We start from the raw sequence: 18,320 nt of genomic DNA on the forward strand, positions 1-18,320 counted from the left end.
TCTCTTATAAGGTTGGTCTGGTTTTAACAAATTCCCTTAATTTCTACTTATCTGGAAATGTCCTAATTTCACCATCATATTTAGGGACAATTTTGCTGGGTACATAATTCTTGGTTGGAAATTTTTCTCTTTCAGGGTTTTATATATACCGTCCCATTGTCTTCTTGTGTGCATGGTTTCTGCTGAGAAATTATGCCTGTATTTTTGCAAGAAGAAACTGGAAATGGAACTCTTGTCATTTTTCACACTGCTATTTGGTCTCACTTCCTTAGCAGGAATCGAATTCTAGCCTTTTGGTCATTGTAATCTGTGGGCCATACCCCTCAAGGGGTCACTGGCCCCTCTGGAGGCCACAGGGATGGCATTAGGATGGTACAGAAAGCACTTTGGCATGGGCTGGTGTCCTGGGGTACCAACCTGGGACGGGTCTGCCCACACTTGCCACATCCTTGAAGAGCTTCACTGTGACATGCTGAAAGTCTAAATGGAACAACAGATAGGAATTTTTGTTGTCCAGTTTAATAACAATGAATAGAAAGTGCCTTAAGGTTTTAGTCCATTTAGTTTTCATCATCAGCAGTGATCAAAGAGTTAGGGAAAGAAGGCGGCAAACAAAAGATTGTGACTACGAAGTCAAAGGGAATTGTCTTTGAAAAGCATTCCTTAAATGCTTTTTGCTATCTAACATGGGCAAGAGCCCTGCTGGACTTTGGTTGGGATTTCCGAAGCTGAGGGTGTGAGGGGTTTGAAGAGGAGGGTGAGACTGTGTAACTCTGGAGTCTTCTCTATGACACTTCCTAAAATACAAGACTGGGATGGCCTTCCAGTGGCCAAGCAGCCTGCTGCAACCAGTGGGAACTACCTTCAGAGATATAATCAGACACACTCGTGTACGTGCCCAGATAGGACTAGTGTCCTTGTTACACAGTGGAGACATGTGCTTTGGAGACAGTTCTGGGCTCAAATCTCGGCTGTCACTTTCTCTGAACCTGTTTCCTTGTGTGTTGTTAAATGCCATCGAGTTGACTCTGACTCACCGTGGCCCCCTGGATGTAGCAGAGCTGCCCATGGGGTTATTTCAGGCTACAAGCTTTGTGGGAGCAGATCACCATGGAGCCGCTGGTGGGTTTGAACCTCCAACCTTTTGGTTAGGTGCCGAGCGCTTAACTGTTACACCACTGGGGCTCCTTTCATCATGTGTAGAATGGGGATAATAATACTCCCTCCCTTGTAGGGCTCTAGTGAGAATGAAATTAAATAATTCTGTCAATTTGCCTAGCACAGAGTTTGACACATGTTAACGTGAGCATAAACATCTCGGCTGCTGTGAATAGTGGGTCAAGAAAGACAGATGTGTATTTGATCCAAGATGTGGACAGCCAGGTGGGCCAATCAGGTTGTAACCAGATAAACTCATACCCTTCCCTCAGTGGATAAACATCCCTTTGTTGGAAATCTGGGATACTTGTCTATGTGTCCATGCCTGAGGGTAGCAGGGACTCAATGATCCATCAGGTCTCCCAAAAACGTGTAGAGCCAGAGTGTTTTGATTACCCCTGTGCCGCTCTAACAGAAGATACCACAAATGGGATGGCTTTAACAAACAGGAGTTTATTCTTACAGGTTTTGGGGGCTAGAAGTGTGAGTTCCAAGTGCCAGGCTCTAGGGGCTGGGTGAAAGCCCCTCAACCTTCAGCTTCAGCTCTGCCACTTGCTCCCAGCCCACTGAAGCTAGAGGCATCTCTTCACTCAGGCAGCTAGTGGCTGCTGAGGCTGACAAGCCCAAGGTCAACAAATAAAATGGCCCAGTCCCGATGTTACCAAACCACATGGCAGGCCATTGGTTCAGGTCCATTCAAAGTCCCAAGATTGGCAGGCTGCTGAACAATGGCCCGGCTACATGCAGGGTTCAAGCATGCCATAAGCTAGAGACCATTCCAAAGTTACTTCTTATGTACGGGAAGCAGACCACATCCCTAAAGCAGCTACTCAGCTGCTTGTAGTAGATCCCTCCATGGAGTTGATTGCCAGTCTCATCATGGGGAATAACTACCACCAGCTGCCCAGCCACTCAAGCAGGCCCAGCCAGTTGACACACAGCCTTAACGACCACACAGAGGGAACTAAATGACAGCAAAAATGCTGAAAGACAATGTCCCATAGAGTGGGGACACTGAGCAGAACGAGTGCCCAGCTTTGGCCAGTCTAGGGTCACCCTCTGGTATCACTAGCTTTAAGTACTGTAACAGAGAGCCCTTTGCTCCGAAGCTTTGGACCTTTTCCTTCTCGTGATTCTTCTGCTACTTGTAAGCCACTCCAACAGTTGTCTTCTGAGGATTCCAGACTCACCAAGTACTACTTGCAAGCCCTACAATTTTAAGGCACAGTTCATATTAAGTTAATTAAATGGTCCTTTCTCTGTTTGTTACTGTTGTTAGTTGTCACATTGGCCCTGACTCATGGTGACGCTGCGTAAAGCAGAGCCAAATACTGTCGGGTCCTGTGCCATCCCCACGGTGGTCGCTGTCCTCGAGTCCCTTGGCACGGCGCTCTGTGTTTGAAGGCTCCCAGCGGAGAGCTCATCTTCCAGCACCGGATCAGACGGTGGTCTGTTGTGGTCATGGGGTTTTCACGGGCCAACTTGCAAAAGCAGGTCACCAGACCTTTCTCTAGAAACCACCTAAAACTAAGGATGTTTTGTGGTACTAATCATGCATGAAATCCCCTGTGCATGAAGAACTGACGTTTGCTTTTTAGAGTTGAACAGAAAACAGAGTTCTGTATTTGGATGTTGCACAGCTTTGGCCCTTCTGTCGCTTCTGCAAGCAGGAGAAAGTCTCCTGCTTTGTTTCTGAGCAGCACTTCTGGGCTTTGAGATGCAGGGCTCATGCCCATGTCTCTTCTAGAGTTGGGGAGGAGGATGTCTGGACATTTGTCCAAGTCAGCCATCTGCCAGGGAGCGTCAGCTGTCAGGAGACCAGAGCCCCAGACTTGATGTTTTTGTGTAGGACTAAGGAATTGCCTTTCTTCCTCAGCCTTTGCCCACCCAAAAGCAGGCACTCAGACTCCACTACCCAGGCTCCTCAGGGTGGAACGACACCCCTTTGTGCAGGCAGCACAGAGCTGTCCACCAGGTATTTCCACTGCTGTACGTTACCCTAGATTTGGAGACACTCCTGAGGTAAGAAAAGCTTTTGCATTTGGATTTTGGTGCAGTTGAATCCTCTCCAGGGAAGAGAGAGGTTGGCAGGCGTGTGGTCCCCTGCCCACTCATGACTCTGCTCACCTGAGAGCCCCTCTGGAGCTGTGGTGATGCACAGCTAGAGGCCAAGAGGGAGGTGCTGTCCAGCTGTGACGTGTCAGGGAGACCCCTGCTGAAGAAACACCTAGAAAAGAGAGAACCGTTTATTTTGTGTTTCTCAGAAGATCTAGTTTCTCTGTCGAAGCAGAGACCCAGTATCAACAGAAGGAGAAAGGTATAGGTTTTCATACTTGAAAGATCAAAATATTCGGGTTTTTTTTTTTTTTTTTTTTTTGATGAAGCTAACTAATCACAAAGGTTCTTTCCACTTTAAATTCAGTGCATAGTATAGCTTATGAAAGGTTTTTAAAAGTGAATTGGAGAAGGAGCTCTGGTAGCATAGTGGCTAAGGCACTTGACTGCTAACCAGAAGGCTGGTGGTTCAAACCCACCAGCCACTCCTCGGAAGGAAGATGGGGCAATCTACTTCTGTAGTGATACTGCCTCGGAAACCCAAGGAGGGGTCGCTATGAGTCAGGTCTGACTCGACGGCACGTAACAACAACAACATTCATATTATACATATGAAATGATGACTTCTTGAAAAAAGAATAGTCTCTCTTCTTAAAAAAATTTTAGCTTTTAAACTGGGCTAGACGAGCAAGTGACATGATAATTATTTTTCAGTACAGACTTACCAAGGCAATATTCCATTCCAGCCCACCATAGTAAAGCAAGTCACATGAATATTTTTGGTTTCTCAAACATATAAAAGTTATGTTTACACTATATTATAGTCTATTAAGTATGCAATAATATTATGAAAAAGTTTGAAAGGTGAGAATTACCAAAATAAGACACAGAGACATGTAGTAAGTACATGCCATTGGAAAAATGGTGCCAGTAGACTTACTTGATGAGGGTTGCCACAAACCTTCCATTTGTAAAAAAGCATAATATCTGCGAAGCCCAAAAAAGCAAAATGCAATGAAATGAGGTGTGCCTGTAGTAACATATTTTACAGCAGTGTTACGTTGGCACTGACTTGGCTCCAACTCATGGTGACCTTGCGTATAACAGAACCAAACGTTGCCCAGCCCTGCGCCATTCTTACAACCCTTGCTCAAATAGCCCATTGTTGCCGCCACTGTGACAGCCCATCTCATTGAGTTTTCCTTTTTGCTGCCCCTCTACCGTGCATGATGTTCTTCTCCAGTGGCTTCTCCCTCCCGATAACGTGTCCAAAGTAAGCAAAATGAGCTTACCTGTGGTCAACCCTAGATGAGTCTTAAAAGGGAAGTGAGGCGGGTATTGCACAGAAGAGTACCCCATCACCAATCCTGGCAGAGGGCCCTAGGGAGCGACCAGCCCAGGCACCTTCTGTCACCTGCCTGTCGTCCCCTTGTTACCCTTCTGTGCCATCTGCAGACCCTGGCTTGTTTTTCAGGAGATCACCAAGCCTCTGTCCCAGGGTACCTCTGAGTGGACTCAGACCTCCACACTTTTGGATAGCAGCTCAGAGCATTGAGCCGTTTGCCCCATCCAGGGGTACCAGGGATGTAGGTTAGAAGGTTTAAATTAAAAGGACTTAGATGACCTATAACATTTATTGTTATATTTGTGTGAAGATTTAGTTTGCAAAGCTTTTTCACATATATCGTCTCATCAGTGTTACAGCCCTGGAAGCTAGGTGTTAGGCTCACCGAAGGCCACATCAGGTGGGCTCTGGGTTGACTCTGCGTCTTAAGACTCTGCCCACAGTGTCCTTCCTGCTGCACCTCAATTCTTGTCCAGCCAGTGCGACTTCCTCACTCTTCAGAGGAGCAACTGAAACCCAGAGAGTAACTCAAAGAAAGTGGAATGCAGAAATCTGTGGGTGTACTGTGTAACGTTCAGAATTGGAAAGCATAAATATCAGGAAATGCAGAAGATCTCGTTTCTCTTGCAGAAATTCCCATGGCAACATCAGTTTGCCTTCGCTTGAACACACTCTATATTGACTGTGTGGTTCACAGCACAAACGTAAATCATGGGGGCTGTCATAAATCACGGTGCTGTGAAATGCGGCTTGCTCAGTGGTGCTCTGGGAACTGTAACCAGCGTTTCCTCATTTCTGTGCTTCCTGGTTCTGGGTTTTTTTTCATGCTAAGGAAGATTGCCCTTCATCACACACACGTGTACATTATATACACACATGCACCACACTTACACTCCCAGACACCACACCCCCACACACCACACATACACACTGTCACACACCCAAACATACCACACCCTCACGCACCACACCCCCATACACACAGTCACACACACAGGTATACTCATGTACACCTCACATACACGCTATACATGTGTACTACACATACTGACACATAGCCAAATGTGTTTGTTTATTTTTTCCTAAGGTATAAAGACGGGATCTTTTTGTTTGTTTTAAGAAACAGTTTATATCCATTCCTAGATGTGGGGCTTTCTTTTCTTCTCTCATAACGTTGTTGTTGTTGTGTTGTTGTTATGTGCCGTCGAGTCGGACCCGACTCATAGCAACCCCTCTTTGGGTTTCTGAGGCAGTATCACTACGGAAGTAGATTGCCCCATCTTCCTTCTGAGGAGTGGGTTGGTAAGCAGCATCAAATTCACTTCAAGGGGCAGTCCCTGTGTGGTTCAGTCCTTTTGGGACACAACTGAATATCCTCAGTAATCTGCTCATACACTGAGCGGTAAATAAGGGGAATGCTGAAGTAAGGGGTGAGTTTAGGAACAGTTAGAAGAAGGAGGTCATTTCTTTTCCTTTGGGGAAAAGCCTGACAGATAAATGCTGCAGTCATAATCCCAGTTGTCATTTGGCTTGTGATGATTTTGATTTATGAATTGACCATAAGAAAGTGCTTTTAATTGTAAAAGCCAGTACTCTGTCCTGATCACAGATGAGTGTGGAAAAGGGAACACACCCAGTTCCTGAAAGGAATAGATTCTCTCAGACTCGCTCAGAGTACTGGGTGTGCATGAAATGAGGGAAATACCTTTTGCTTCAATGGTCATTCTCTTATCTCACCAAAGTATTACAACATCTGAATGAAAATGGTTTGACATTCTTGTTTTAGAGTTGTTAGCATAGTTATTTTAACATTCCTATGTGAGTAACAGTTCAGGGAAAGCCGGATATTGCTTCATGCATACAAAGCCATCACCTCACGTTAATGTTCAGACAACTCAGATAACGTGTTTGGCGTTCTAAGTTAGAGTGATTTATGAAAAAACAGACTGTTCATGAAACATTCTACCTGAATGCAATCTCCGCATGTAGAAAACCCACTCTACCCACTGGCCAGACTCTGCCAGCCTTGCACTCTACTGGTGGGTCCTACAGTAAAATTACCGATGAATTCTTAATTGCCAAAAATTGATTTTTTTGCCTTTATCTTCACTGGGTGTTGACCCTGTTGACCACATCCCTTTCCCTGGGCATATGGTAGCCCTGCTCTTCTTAACTCTTAGACTACTCCATCCTCTCCATCCTTTGCCCCTTCTCTTACCAGGAGCTCTGGTGGCACGTGGTTAAGGCATTGGGCTACTAACCAAAAGGTAGGTGGTTCAAACCCACCAGCTGCTTCATGAGAGGAAGCTGAGGCAATCTACTTTTGTAAAGATTTACAGCCTTTGAAACCAAATGTGGGTCGCAATGAGTTGGAATCACCTTGATGGCAGTGGTTTTTGGTTTTTGGTCTTAACTTTTAGGGTTTGTGCTCCGTACAGAGACACTCTATCCCTGAGAGAATCTTTCCTGAGCTTCTGGATTTAAATACCATCTATATGCTGAGGAGGGAGCTCTGGTGGTGTAGTGCCTAAGGCATTGACTGCTAACCCCAAGGTTGGTGGTTCAAATCCATGAGCCACTCCTTGGAAGGAAGATAGGGCAATCTGCAGTGTATACTACCTCGGAAACCCAAGGAGGGGTGGCTATGAGTCGGAGACAACTTGACGGCACATAACAACACAACAACATATGTTGATGAATCCTAACATGCACCACGTCTGGGACCACATTCAGTTCCAGACTTGTGTATCCAGCTTCCTCCCAGTTTCCTTCCTCAAGGAACTCAGTATCACGCTTTCTCTCAGACCTCCAATCCGTTCTCAATCTAACTTTCAGAGTTATTGTTGTCACCTAAAGATGTCAGATAGATGAGTAGCGAGAATTCTGGGTTACTGTTATTCCTTTTAGGAGCCCTGGTGGCATAGTGGTTAAGCACTGGGCTGCTAACTGAAAGGTCAGTGATTCAGACCCACCAGCTGCTCTGCAGAAGAAAGATTCAGCGGTCTGATTCCGTAAAGATCACAGCCTTGGAAACCCTAAGGGGCAGTTCTGCTGTCCTAGGGTTACTGTGAGTCAGAATCGACTCAGTGGCAGTGGGTTTTGGTTTTTATTCCTTTTAGTTATTGTAATTTTAGAAGCAGATCTTTGCTGGTGATAAAGCATATACCTATTACTGAATTTTAAAGTTATGTTCTTTATTTGGAACTTTGTTCTCTAACTGTGTTGAAAACTTTTGAAAGACCTAGAGAAATATTTCAGGGGTCTCAGGGAGTATAAACCACGATCCTTAGAGAAATATCTCTGAACTTTTTTTTTTTTTAACCTGTCCCCTCTTTTGATATACAAATCTCATACCTGAGATTTTCTTATGTGCCCTTTGAGACATATTGATAGCAGAAGATAAGTTTTGTCTTCTAGACAAGAGGGGGCATGCTTCTCTTACAGTTTAAATTTTTAAAAATGTGTCTTATTTTCTAATTACAGTATTCATTGTAACTTTACAGATCATGTCTGCCCTCTCTCCTCTCTCTCTGCACAAGCTCATATTTACCTCTGCCTCCCTCTTAAAAATCACTGACTCAGAGGAAATTGTTTTCGGGTTATCTAAACTCTATGGTACTCCCACATGATCCCCATTAAATGTCTGCATATCAGTGTCTTGCTATTGTTTTAACATTTGGTCCCCTGCCTGGGGAATGGGCGGTTCTCTTCAGGCTGCTTCCACCCAAGTCTCAGAAGAGAAAGCAGTATTTTGTTATGAGGTAAAGTTTCCAGTCAGGTTTTGGCCAGGGTCTTTCCCGTTTGGGAGGAGGAAAGGGAGAACAGCCAGTGGGAAGTTAATGCTCCTTGAATTTGAGCTCATTAAAATCTTCCCTTGTCCTTTGTGGGTTCTTTATTGATTTAAGCATCTAGCACTTTTCCTTTCCAGAAAGAATTAGCATCTAAGTTGTGATCATGGCGAAGAGAGGAGATGTTTTCCTGTTCTCTGTGGTATTAACTGTCCCCCAGTTGCTTATTAGTGCCACTCACTTAAGAGCTGTGTGTGGGTATGGGGTTGTTGGGGGTTAGGAATGAGATTTCCAAGATTTATAGGTAATGAAAAGAACAGGTTGTAGCAAAGACACCATATGTAGTAAACTAGTCTTAGGGGGACTCCTGTGAACCTGTGCTCCTTGGCTGTTTCCAAAATGAACATTTCAGTCTTGTTCATATTCCCCTTCTTTTTATACTTGTCTGACATGTTCTGTTTTTGCTATTGTGCATGAAATTATAGCAAAATGCTGGTTCTTGTTGCAGATCTTTTGCAATGAGCCTTAAACTTTTATTTCTTTTGATGATGACTGTGTGACTGTGGTTGAATTAGGAGCCCTGGTGGTACAGTGGTTAAGTGCTTGGGTGCAAACCAAAAATTGATAGTTTGAACTCACCAGCCACTTCACGGGACAAAGATGGGGCAGTCTGCTTCCATAAACATTACAGCCTTGGACACCCTGTGGGGCAATTCTATCCTGACCTGTGGGGTTGCTGTGAGTCAGAATTAACTTAATGGCAATGGATTTTTTTAATAGGTGGTTAAATTTCTGAGAGTGGTATATGTAAAAGAAGGAATACTTTTTTTTTCAATACAGATGTTTAAAAACTCCCTTCTCATCAGAACAACTTTTTCCCCTAAATAATGACATCACCCAAAAATCTAGATTTTTTTGGATCGCACTTGCAGCTTAACTGACAGGGTGGCTGGTAATCTTGCCTGCAGTCATCTTAGTTTAGTTTAACAGTGTTATGGTTCTGTAGCTTAGCACAAGAAAACATTTGGGCAGTTGTTTCAGTAGGAATATTTCTTGTCTTTCTAATGTATTTACTAAAGTAGATTCACTGCAAAACTATTTAGAAGTACTCTTCTACTTCCTGCCTAATATAGTAAAGCACCGAAAAACAACAAATATTTGTTGGCTTGTTAGTGGGCACTCAGTGAAGGTTAATACCCTTCTCTCTATTTGCATGATGAAATTGATGAAATATAGGAGCTCTGGTGGCCTAGTACCTAAGGCATCTGACTGCTAACTAGAAGGCTATGGTTCAAACCCACCAGCCACTCCTCAGAAGGAAGACTGGGCAATCTACTTCTGTAGTGATACCGCCTTGGAAACCCAAGGAGGGGTCGCTATGACTTGGATTCAACTCAACAGCAGTGAGTTTGGTTTGGTTTTGTCTTGTCAGTGGTATGAAAATAAAAGTATTTTAATTATTATGCTCCTTCTCCATCAGGGGAACTGAAAACTGCTCTAGATCTTGGCTTGTTTGTGTATCAGACATGTAGGACTACCATAAATTAGCTTTTCCTCATTGCCATCTTTTCTGTCCCAAGGGTCCTGAGAGCCATCTGCCGGTGCATCCCCTTGTCCACACAGTGTTTACAATTCTCAGGTTAAGGAATTGGCCTGGTTCTTCCCTGAGATCTTCAGTAATCAGCCTGCCAAAGCTGAGATAGGGTGAAGACATGTGGAGCGAGATTGTGTATTTGTGTGTTTTCTCTTCCATGGTACCACTGAGTGGGTTTGAACTGCCAACCTTTAAGTCAGTAGTCGAGTGCAAGCCGTTTGCACCACATAGGGACCTTATTTGATCCTAGAGAGTCTGTAGTCAGATGCAGGGCATTAGACCCTTAGATAATGTGGTGGAGGGAGGGCCATCGGTGTGGGAGAGTGGAGAGCAAGGCACCTTCCATCTCTTTCCACCTCACGGAGAATTTCCGGGTACCCTAGGGGCACTAGTACATGCTACAGGCAAGTTACTTAACCTCTGTGCGTCTTGGTTTCCTGGTCTATTAAATGAACAAAATAACATCAACCTCACATACTCAAGATGATAGATGAGATAGTATTTACAGTACCTAGCTGACACACAGAGCTCTGGTGGTATAGTGGTTAAAACATTCGACTACTAACCAGAAGGGTCGGCGGTTCAACCCACCAGCCACTCTGCAGGAGAGGGATGAGACAAGTTTGCTTCTGTAAAGATTTACAGCCTTGGAAACCCTCTGGGGCAGTGCTGCTTTGTTGTAAAGGGTCGCTATGAGTTGGAAGCGACTTGATGGTGGGGAGTTTGGTTTTTTGGTTTAGTGCCAATACACACAGTTGTAGCTATTTTCCTCTGTGAGTCTAAGGCTCTTTTTCAGCTCTTGCCCTCCATGTGCGGATCCCATTTGAAGCCATTGGGTGCTTATTGGTACCTGACGGGAGGCCATCTTTGGTTGAGGTGAGAGCCAACCTCTTAGCCCTAGATGGAACTGCCCTGCCTGATGTTTCCCTCCAGGGCTGTCTTGTCAGTGTCTGAATAGGAGGACCATAAAGGAAGTGTTTGGCAGGACTTGCCTTCTTTCTTTCTGTTTCTCAGAAAAGCGAGTGCTTTGACAAGAGACTAACCAGGTGTTACGGGAAGTGACATTCCTTCTCAGGCTCTGGGTAAAAGTTCTACGTGGGTCTGATTTTGACTGTGCCCTTGAACCGGCTGCAGGCCCCTGCGCCTGTGCTATGCAGACGTTAATGTGGCTTTCCCACAAAAGCTCGTATTTTCCCCTTAACAGCCTCCCACGTCAGGATGCCACTTGGCCCACCTCTCCGGGCTCATGCTTCCATCAGTATTCTCATCATCACTTTTCTTCTCCCTGACCTCAGCCTTTTTCTTGATGCTGCTGTTACTGAATATATGTAAATGCTAGTCCTGCACACAGTATAGATTCTGAAGTGATCACCCTAAGGAGAATTCTCAAGCCCTGTTTTCTTTCAGTCTCGGATGTAATGATCATGTTCTGCTGGTATGAACAGAACAGCCAGTGTTGTTGCTAGTTGCCATCAAGTCAGCCCGATTCATGGTGACCCTACACACAATGGAATGAATGCCCGGCCCTGCCGTGGCCTCATGATAAGCGGCGGATTGGACCGTTGTGATCTACAGGGTTTTACTGATGATTTTCAGACGTGTGTCATGGCGCCTTCCTGTCTAGTCCATGTTATCCTTCCTAGCAGCACCGAAGCCTGCACTGATGGGTGGGGCTGTCCCTGGGGAGCCCAGGCCACGAACCAAGCCCGGGTGGATCGCACGTGGAAGGCAAGAATTCCACCCTGGAACCACTGCTGCCCTCATGTGACTATATATGCAGCCCACTCCTGACTTACCAACATGGTTAGATACCAAAGGTCGGAACAGGGACATTGGCCTTGTGTGAGAATGTCAGCACCCCAATGCCCCTCGGGCTCCGGGAGCCGTTTCAGAGGGGCCCCTGGGGCTGATCCCTCTCCTGCAGCCGCTGACCGCAGTTCCTTTTGCCTTCCTGCCGTAACTTCCGGCTTCCGTACTTTGCGCGGGCAGGTTGGCGTGTGTCATTTCAAACTGCAGGCAGAGCTGATTGGGTCAGGATTTACAGCCAGGAGGAACCCACCCAACCCCAACCCACCCGGAATTTTTGTTCACCATGGAAACACACAGGACTGCTGCCTAGCCAATCTCGGGGTCTACAGCAAAGTGACAGCGCATGTCCTGTCTGCACCGGTCTGCAGACACCTGCAGGCTCGTGGTGCAAAGCTGCAGCTCTGCTAGGCCGGGGGTGGGGGTGGGGGTGGGGGGGTTGTGGGGGGGTGCCCAGCATGCTTCGGTGAGGCTGGAGCAGACACGCAGGTTGGTGGCCCGATGCCCCAGGCTCTGGCCTTTTTTCTTTGTTTTTTCTGTTAACTTTATTCACATCCAAGACTGAGAAGAGGGGTGGCATGGGAGGCAGTAAGGACTTGGAGCACAGGAGGGAGGCACTATGTCGCTCAGAATACATAGGCTCTAAAAAACCTGGCTGTAGGTGACAGGTTTGTACAGCAATGTGTCATAATGAGAGCATGGATTAAGTGAGGACTAGGGATAGCTGAATCAGTAAAACTGTTTTGTGTATGTCAGCGGTTTGGGGCAAACCCTGGAACTGATTGCTGTCTGTTACCCGGCAGCATTTGTCCACCACATTTAGCCGTGTCTTTATGCTACGAGTTAAAACGTGCTTTCTCTCCTATTGCTCTGTAGCTTCTCGAGACTGACGTTTTGGTCTGCGGCTCGCCCAAGCCAGGAGAGATTCCCCTCACGTGGATACAGCCGGGAACTGTTGTCCTCAGTTGTTTCCATGATTTCCTGTCAGGTAAGCATCTTAACACTGGTGCAGGCTACCGATCAAAAGAAATAATAAAAGATTCTTATGAGAAATGTCACCGTCACTTATTCAGAAGAGAGTGTGTTCCTGAAACATACATGCTGAGTTTGTCAGCATAAGTGCACAATATAAAACCCACTGTCATCGAGTGGATTCTGACTCACAGCGACTCCCATTGGGTTTCCAAGGCTGTACGTCTTTACTGACTCAGACTGTTTCATGGCATGGCTGGTGGGTTTGAACCACTGACCTTCTAATTAGCAGCCAAATGCCTTACTCACTACATAACCAAAGCCCTTGATTATACAATATAGGAACCTTAGGATGTTGATGTGCGTATCCGGGGTTACTTGTTAGGCAGAGAGAATCCAAGGTGTCAGTTGCAGTAGCTGCCTCTTCCTCTCACATTGGAAGCATCCCCTCACTGGACTCTGGCATCCGGCTGTCAAGTCAATTCTGGCCTTAGGTAAATAATTTGTACTTAATGTAAGATAAACGAAGTCCCTCTGTGTTGCAAATGGTTAAGCACTTGGCTACTAACTGGAAGGTTGGAGGTTCAAATCCAACCAGAGGTACCTTGGAAGAAAGGCCTGGTGATCTACCGTCAAAAAATCAGCCATTGAAAACGCCACGGAGCACGGTTCTACTTTCACACACGTGGGTCTTCAAGAGTTGGATTTGATTTGATGGCAACTGTTGTTTTTTTAAGATAATAATAGTGGTTGTCCCAGTCTTTGGGAAAATAACACAGTCCTTTGTCCCAAGGAAACCTTAACTAAATCTCAGTATATAAAAATAGATGGAAGCAGAGTTGCTGGCTGGGGTTGGGATGGAGACTAGCCCTCCTGTTACCCAGGAGAAGTGGTGTTGGGATTGCTGCTCTATTTGATGGCATCTCACCAAGGGATCCAGGCAGGCCATGGACTACAGTGGGCCCAGCATATAGGGTAGCTGTGGTTGGCCCCACATCAGGGTACTCAGCCAAGGCAGCCAGTAGGAGCTGGCCCAGAGGAGGTGCCTTTTTCTAAGCTGCAAAGAGACATTCTGAGGTTAGTGAAGCTAGGGACCACAGCCAACTCTCTCACCAAGTCCCTGTGTAGCATGTATACAAAGAACCAGGGCAAAGAGGCAGAGAAGCCCTTCTTCCTTGTCACCGTAGGCTTTGGGCTCCAGATTCCAGAAGAGGACTATACTGAACTGGGCTGGAAGCCAGGAGCAGCCTTTTCCCCAAACACTGTCAGAACTCAGGCTAGGTATGTGGAGACCTCTGCCCTCTATCCATTGTGCTGGGGCATAGTTGAGGTTTCGATCTGGGAACTTTCTAGCCAGCCCCACAAAAGAGTGTGCCACACCCAGGGATGGATACTCTTCTAGGAAAGGTAGCTTCTTAATGGCCCAGCTTCTCACCAATGAGGTTAAAATCCCTTGAGACAGAACTGCATTGGGAGGATTAAACCATCACAGTAAGGTTCTAGGGAGCTTCTGCAAACCAAACAAAACCCATTGCTGTTGAGTTGATTCTAAGTCAGAGGGATCCTATAGGACAGAATAGAACTGCATCACAGGGTTTCCAAGGCTGTGCTCTTTTGGAAGCACATCGCCAGGCATGTCTTCTGAGGCACCTCTGTGTGGGTTCAACCACTAGCCTTTTGGTTTATTAACCAATTAAGCACCTCTTTGCACCACCCAGCGACTACAGAGAGTCTGTACTTTTTGGTAGTGCGTCTGTATTTAGGGTGGTCTTGGCACCATGCTAGCTGGGGAGAGTGGACACTTGATCTTTGGACTCAGTTGAGTCCTATGATTATGGGAGAATGACATCATATTTCAGTAGTGGAGATGTACCTTATTTATTCCCTTTTTAACTAATATTTTATGGTGGTTTTGGTTCCTGTTCAACAATTTCCACACACGTTGGTTCAGTGACATTGGTTACATTCCTCACAGTGCTTGCACACACTCATTATTTCTGCTGTGGTTGTTCCGTTTCCATTAATCTGGTTTGGAACTGTGCCTTGTTTTTAATGAGGATTCCTTTTAGAACCCTTATTTTTGAAAAAGGCATCCTTAAAACAATAGATTTCAATGTAACAATTCTCTTGGAGGGGAAATGTCCAAGACATTGTATACCTACCCACTTACAGACTGTTTGGTTTCTGTCATTTTGTATTTATGCCCCCCCCCCCAAAAAAATCTATTTATCTATGTTTATGACAACAGCAAAAAAGCTAATTATTTGACTATTTTGCACTTTAAGGACATAAGTCTGGCAGTCATGAATGCTGAAGTGAGAGTCACGCTGGCTTTGATGGTTAAGGTTGTATCACCGTGACTGGGTCATGATTCTGAATGGTTTCATAGTTACGTAATGATATAATTTGGCAGTTATGTACTGATATAGTCATCCTCCATTACTGCATAATGTTAGTTTTTGCGTGGTGACCTAGTCTTTGGAACCTAACCATTGTCATTAAGTGAGGAATGGGTGCATTTTCATTTAACAATCTGTAAGTAGAATAATTGCAGTTAGTTTATTTTAAATTTATTTGGTCCAGAAGAATATTGAGAAGTTATTTCATTTTTATGATCATTTTCAAATCCCAGTGCCCAAAATAGTGCCTGACACGTAGTAACACATTGCCATCAAGTTCATTCTGACTCAGTGACCCTAATAGGACAGAGTAGAACTGACCTGTGGGGTTTCCAAGGCTGTAATTTTTACGGAAGCAGATTGCCACATCTTTCTTCCATGGAGTATCTGGTGGGTTTGAACCGCTGATCATTCAGTTAGCAATCAAGTGCTTAACCTCTGCACCACCAGGGCCCTTGACACATAGTAAATGCTCGACAAATCCTGAATGTTGAATGAGCAAATAAACATGAACTCAGAATTGTACTATGATTATAGCTTTAATCTAGTTGCAAATGTAGAGATCCTTGAACTTGTCTCCTGTTTGAAACCAGGGCTGAGAGGTCAGCTGTTAAGACAAAGATGAAAAGTGCTGTGTTGATTTCATGGGTGAACATACTGTTTATGATACTTAACTTTAGTATGAAAATCTGATCTGTGAATGTTTTGGCGAAAGGTGGCTTGTCCTCTTTTTTTCATAATCCTGTTACTTAAAAGAACTAAGTAGATTTTTTTCAAATGTTATTAACAGGAAAGGTGCTTGTGTTTAATAAACTTGTGATTGGGTGAAGGCAAAATTTTAATGAAATTTTCATTCTCATCTTAATGGCACAGGGACTTTTTCCCTCTGTTACAATAGATGGAGGTGATGATTTATGAGGAGGTAAAATCTGTAGAGGCATTTTATGGAATTCCTGACCCCGGGAGAGATGTTCCTGATGGCTGATAGCCCAGGAGCAGTGCTTGGAGAGCAAACATACCTAACTTGTCGGATCTGTTCACTCTTCCTGTTGCATTAGTTTGATGTTTGAATTTTGAAACAAGGAGGTTTTAATGCTCAGTTTTCTAGCTGTGCTAAGAGTTTTGTTTGGTTGTTTTTGTTAATGCCTATTCATCATGAAGCTCATTATGTTTATTGAGATTATCTGTGAGGCAATATACTCTCACCAAGAATCACACAGTTTCTCAAACTAGAGAGAGATAGAGATTCCGTAGAGATCTCAGTCAGGAATCATATGTTGTTGGCAGGTGCCACTGGGTTGCTCCTGACTCATACTGACCCCATGTACATCAGGACGAAACCCTGCCCGGCTCTGCGCCACCCTCACAGTTGTTGCTGTGTCTGAGCCCACTGTGGCAGCCACTGTGTCGGTCCAACTCATTGAGGGTCTTCCTCTTTGTCGCTGACTCTCTACTTTACCAAGCATGATACCCTTTTACAGGGGCTGGTCTCTCCTGACAGCATATAGGTTCTCGAAATAGCATCATTGCCTTGTTTTAGCCAAGTTCTGTTTTAGGCGAGGCAGTGGCTGGAATTACTCTGTCACTCTGTAGGGGGCATATTTTGTCACTTGCATGGGCATTTGTGATGATATTTTGGGAATATGAATTAATTGACACTAGCTTGTAGAATGCAAGGGTTGTGGGTTTTTTTTTTTTTTTTTCCCACTGTCATTTAAAGATGTTAGATGGATCTTGGCTGAAAGCAAAGAATACCAGAAAGATGCTTCCTTATGTTTTATTGACCATGCAAAAGCATTCGATTGTGTGTATCTTAACAAATTGTGGATAACATTACAAAGAACGGGAATTCCAGAATACTTTATGTACTCATAAGGAACCTGTACATAGACTAGGAGGCTGTCATTCAAACAGAACAGGGGGATACTGCATGGTTTAAAATCAAGAAGGGAGTGTGTCGGGGTCATATCCTTTCACCATACTTATTCAATCTGTATGCTGAGCAAATAATCCAAGAAGCTGGACTGTATGAAGAGAATGTGGCATCAGAATTGGAAAAAGACTCATTAACAGCCTGCGATATGCTGACAACACAATTTTGCTTGCTGCAAGTGAGGATACTTGAAGTTCTTACTGATGAAGATTGAAGACCACAGTCTGCAGTATGAACTACACTTCAATATAAAGAAAACAGACATCCTCACAACTGGACTAATAAGCAGCATTACGATAAACGGAGAAAACATTGAAGTTGTCAAGGACTTTGTATTACCTAGTTCTATAATTAAAACCAATGTCTAGACATCAGACGATGTATTGCATTGGGCAGATCTGCTACAAAAGACTTCTTTCAAGTGCTGAAAAGCAGAGATGCCTCCTTGAAGACTAAGGTGCACCCAACCAGGCCATGGTATTTTCAGTTGCCTCTTATACATGTGAGAGCTGGGCAATGAATAAGGAAGACTGATGAAAAGCTGCTGCTTTTGAGTTATGATGTTGGCGAAGAATGCTGAGAGTACCAGGGACTGCTGAAAGAACGAACAAATCTGTCCTGGAAGAAGTGCAGCCAAATGCTCCTTGGAAATGAGAATGGCCAAATTTCATCTTACCTACTTTGGTCATGTTGTCAGAAGGGACCATTCCCAGGGGAAGGATATCATGCTTGGTAAAGTGGAGGGTCAACAAGGAAGGGGAAGGCCCTCAATGAGATGGATAGGCACAGTGGCTACAATGATGGGCTCAGGTACAGCAAGGATCTTGAGGAGGGTGCAGGACCGGGCAGTGTTTCGTTCTGCTGTGCACAGGGTCTCTATGAATCGGAGACAACTCAATGGCATCTAACAACAACAACAACATCATCATGTAAAGATGGAGATAAGAATGAGAAGCATATTTCTTTTCAATAGTGGTTGGATAAGGACATAGATTAGCTCTCTAGTGGTTAAAACAAAACAAAAACAAGTCTCCCGTTCTCTGCCTCTTGGCTTTTGCCTAAATGTGATTTATAAAACTGAAGCGTTGTTAATTCTTAAGCAATGACTGAGGGAAATGATCTTCCAGCACCCTTAATACATTTGACAATAGAACATCATAAAACACATTCTCTTTAAGTGTTTTGTGATCTTTCTTGCAGAGGATTGCCAGCAAAAGTGATTATTTAAGAGTAGAATGGTCCAAAAAAGAAGAAAAAAAAAAAAAAAAAA

At 44.6% G+C, this 18,320-nt stretch overlaps 1 protein-coding gene across 1 annotated transcript in view; it reads left to right on the forward strand.

The window, feature by feature from the left end:
- The window catches only part of MTHFD1L (methylenetetrahydrofolate dehydrogenase (NADP+ dependent) 1 like), a 280,830-nt gene that overhangs the window by 28,957 nt on the left and 233,553 nt on the right, over positions 1–18,320 (forward strand). Inside the window, exons 8-9 of the mRNA XM_007943227.1 lie at positions 12,623–12,734; positions 13,906–13,999. Of these exons, the coding sequence (XP_007941418.1) occupies positions 12,623–12,734; positions 13,906–13,999 (206 nt within the window). The remainder of the gene's footprint in view (positions 1–12,622; positions 12,735–13,905; positions 14,000–18,320) is intronic.

The sequence above is a fragment of the Orycteropus afer genome, unplaced genomic scaffold (genome assembly GCF_000298275.1).
Source record: "Orycteropus afer afer isolate SDZICR_OR568_19922 unplaced genomic scaffold, OryAfe1.0 scaffold00101, whole genome shotgun sequence".
Taxonomy (NCBI): domain Eukaryota; kingdom Metazoa; phylum Chordata; class Mammalia; order Tubulidentata; family Orycteropodidae; genus Orycteropus; species Orycteropus afer.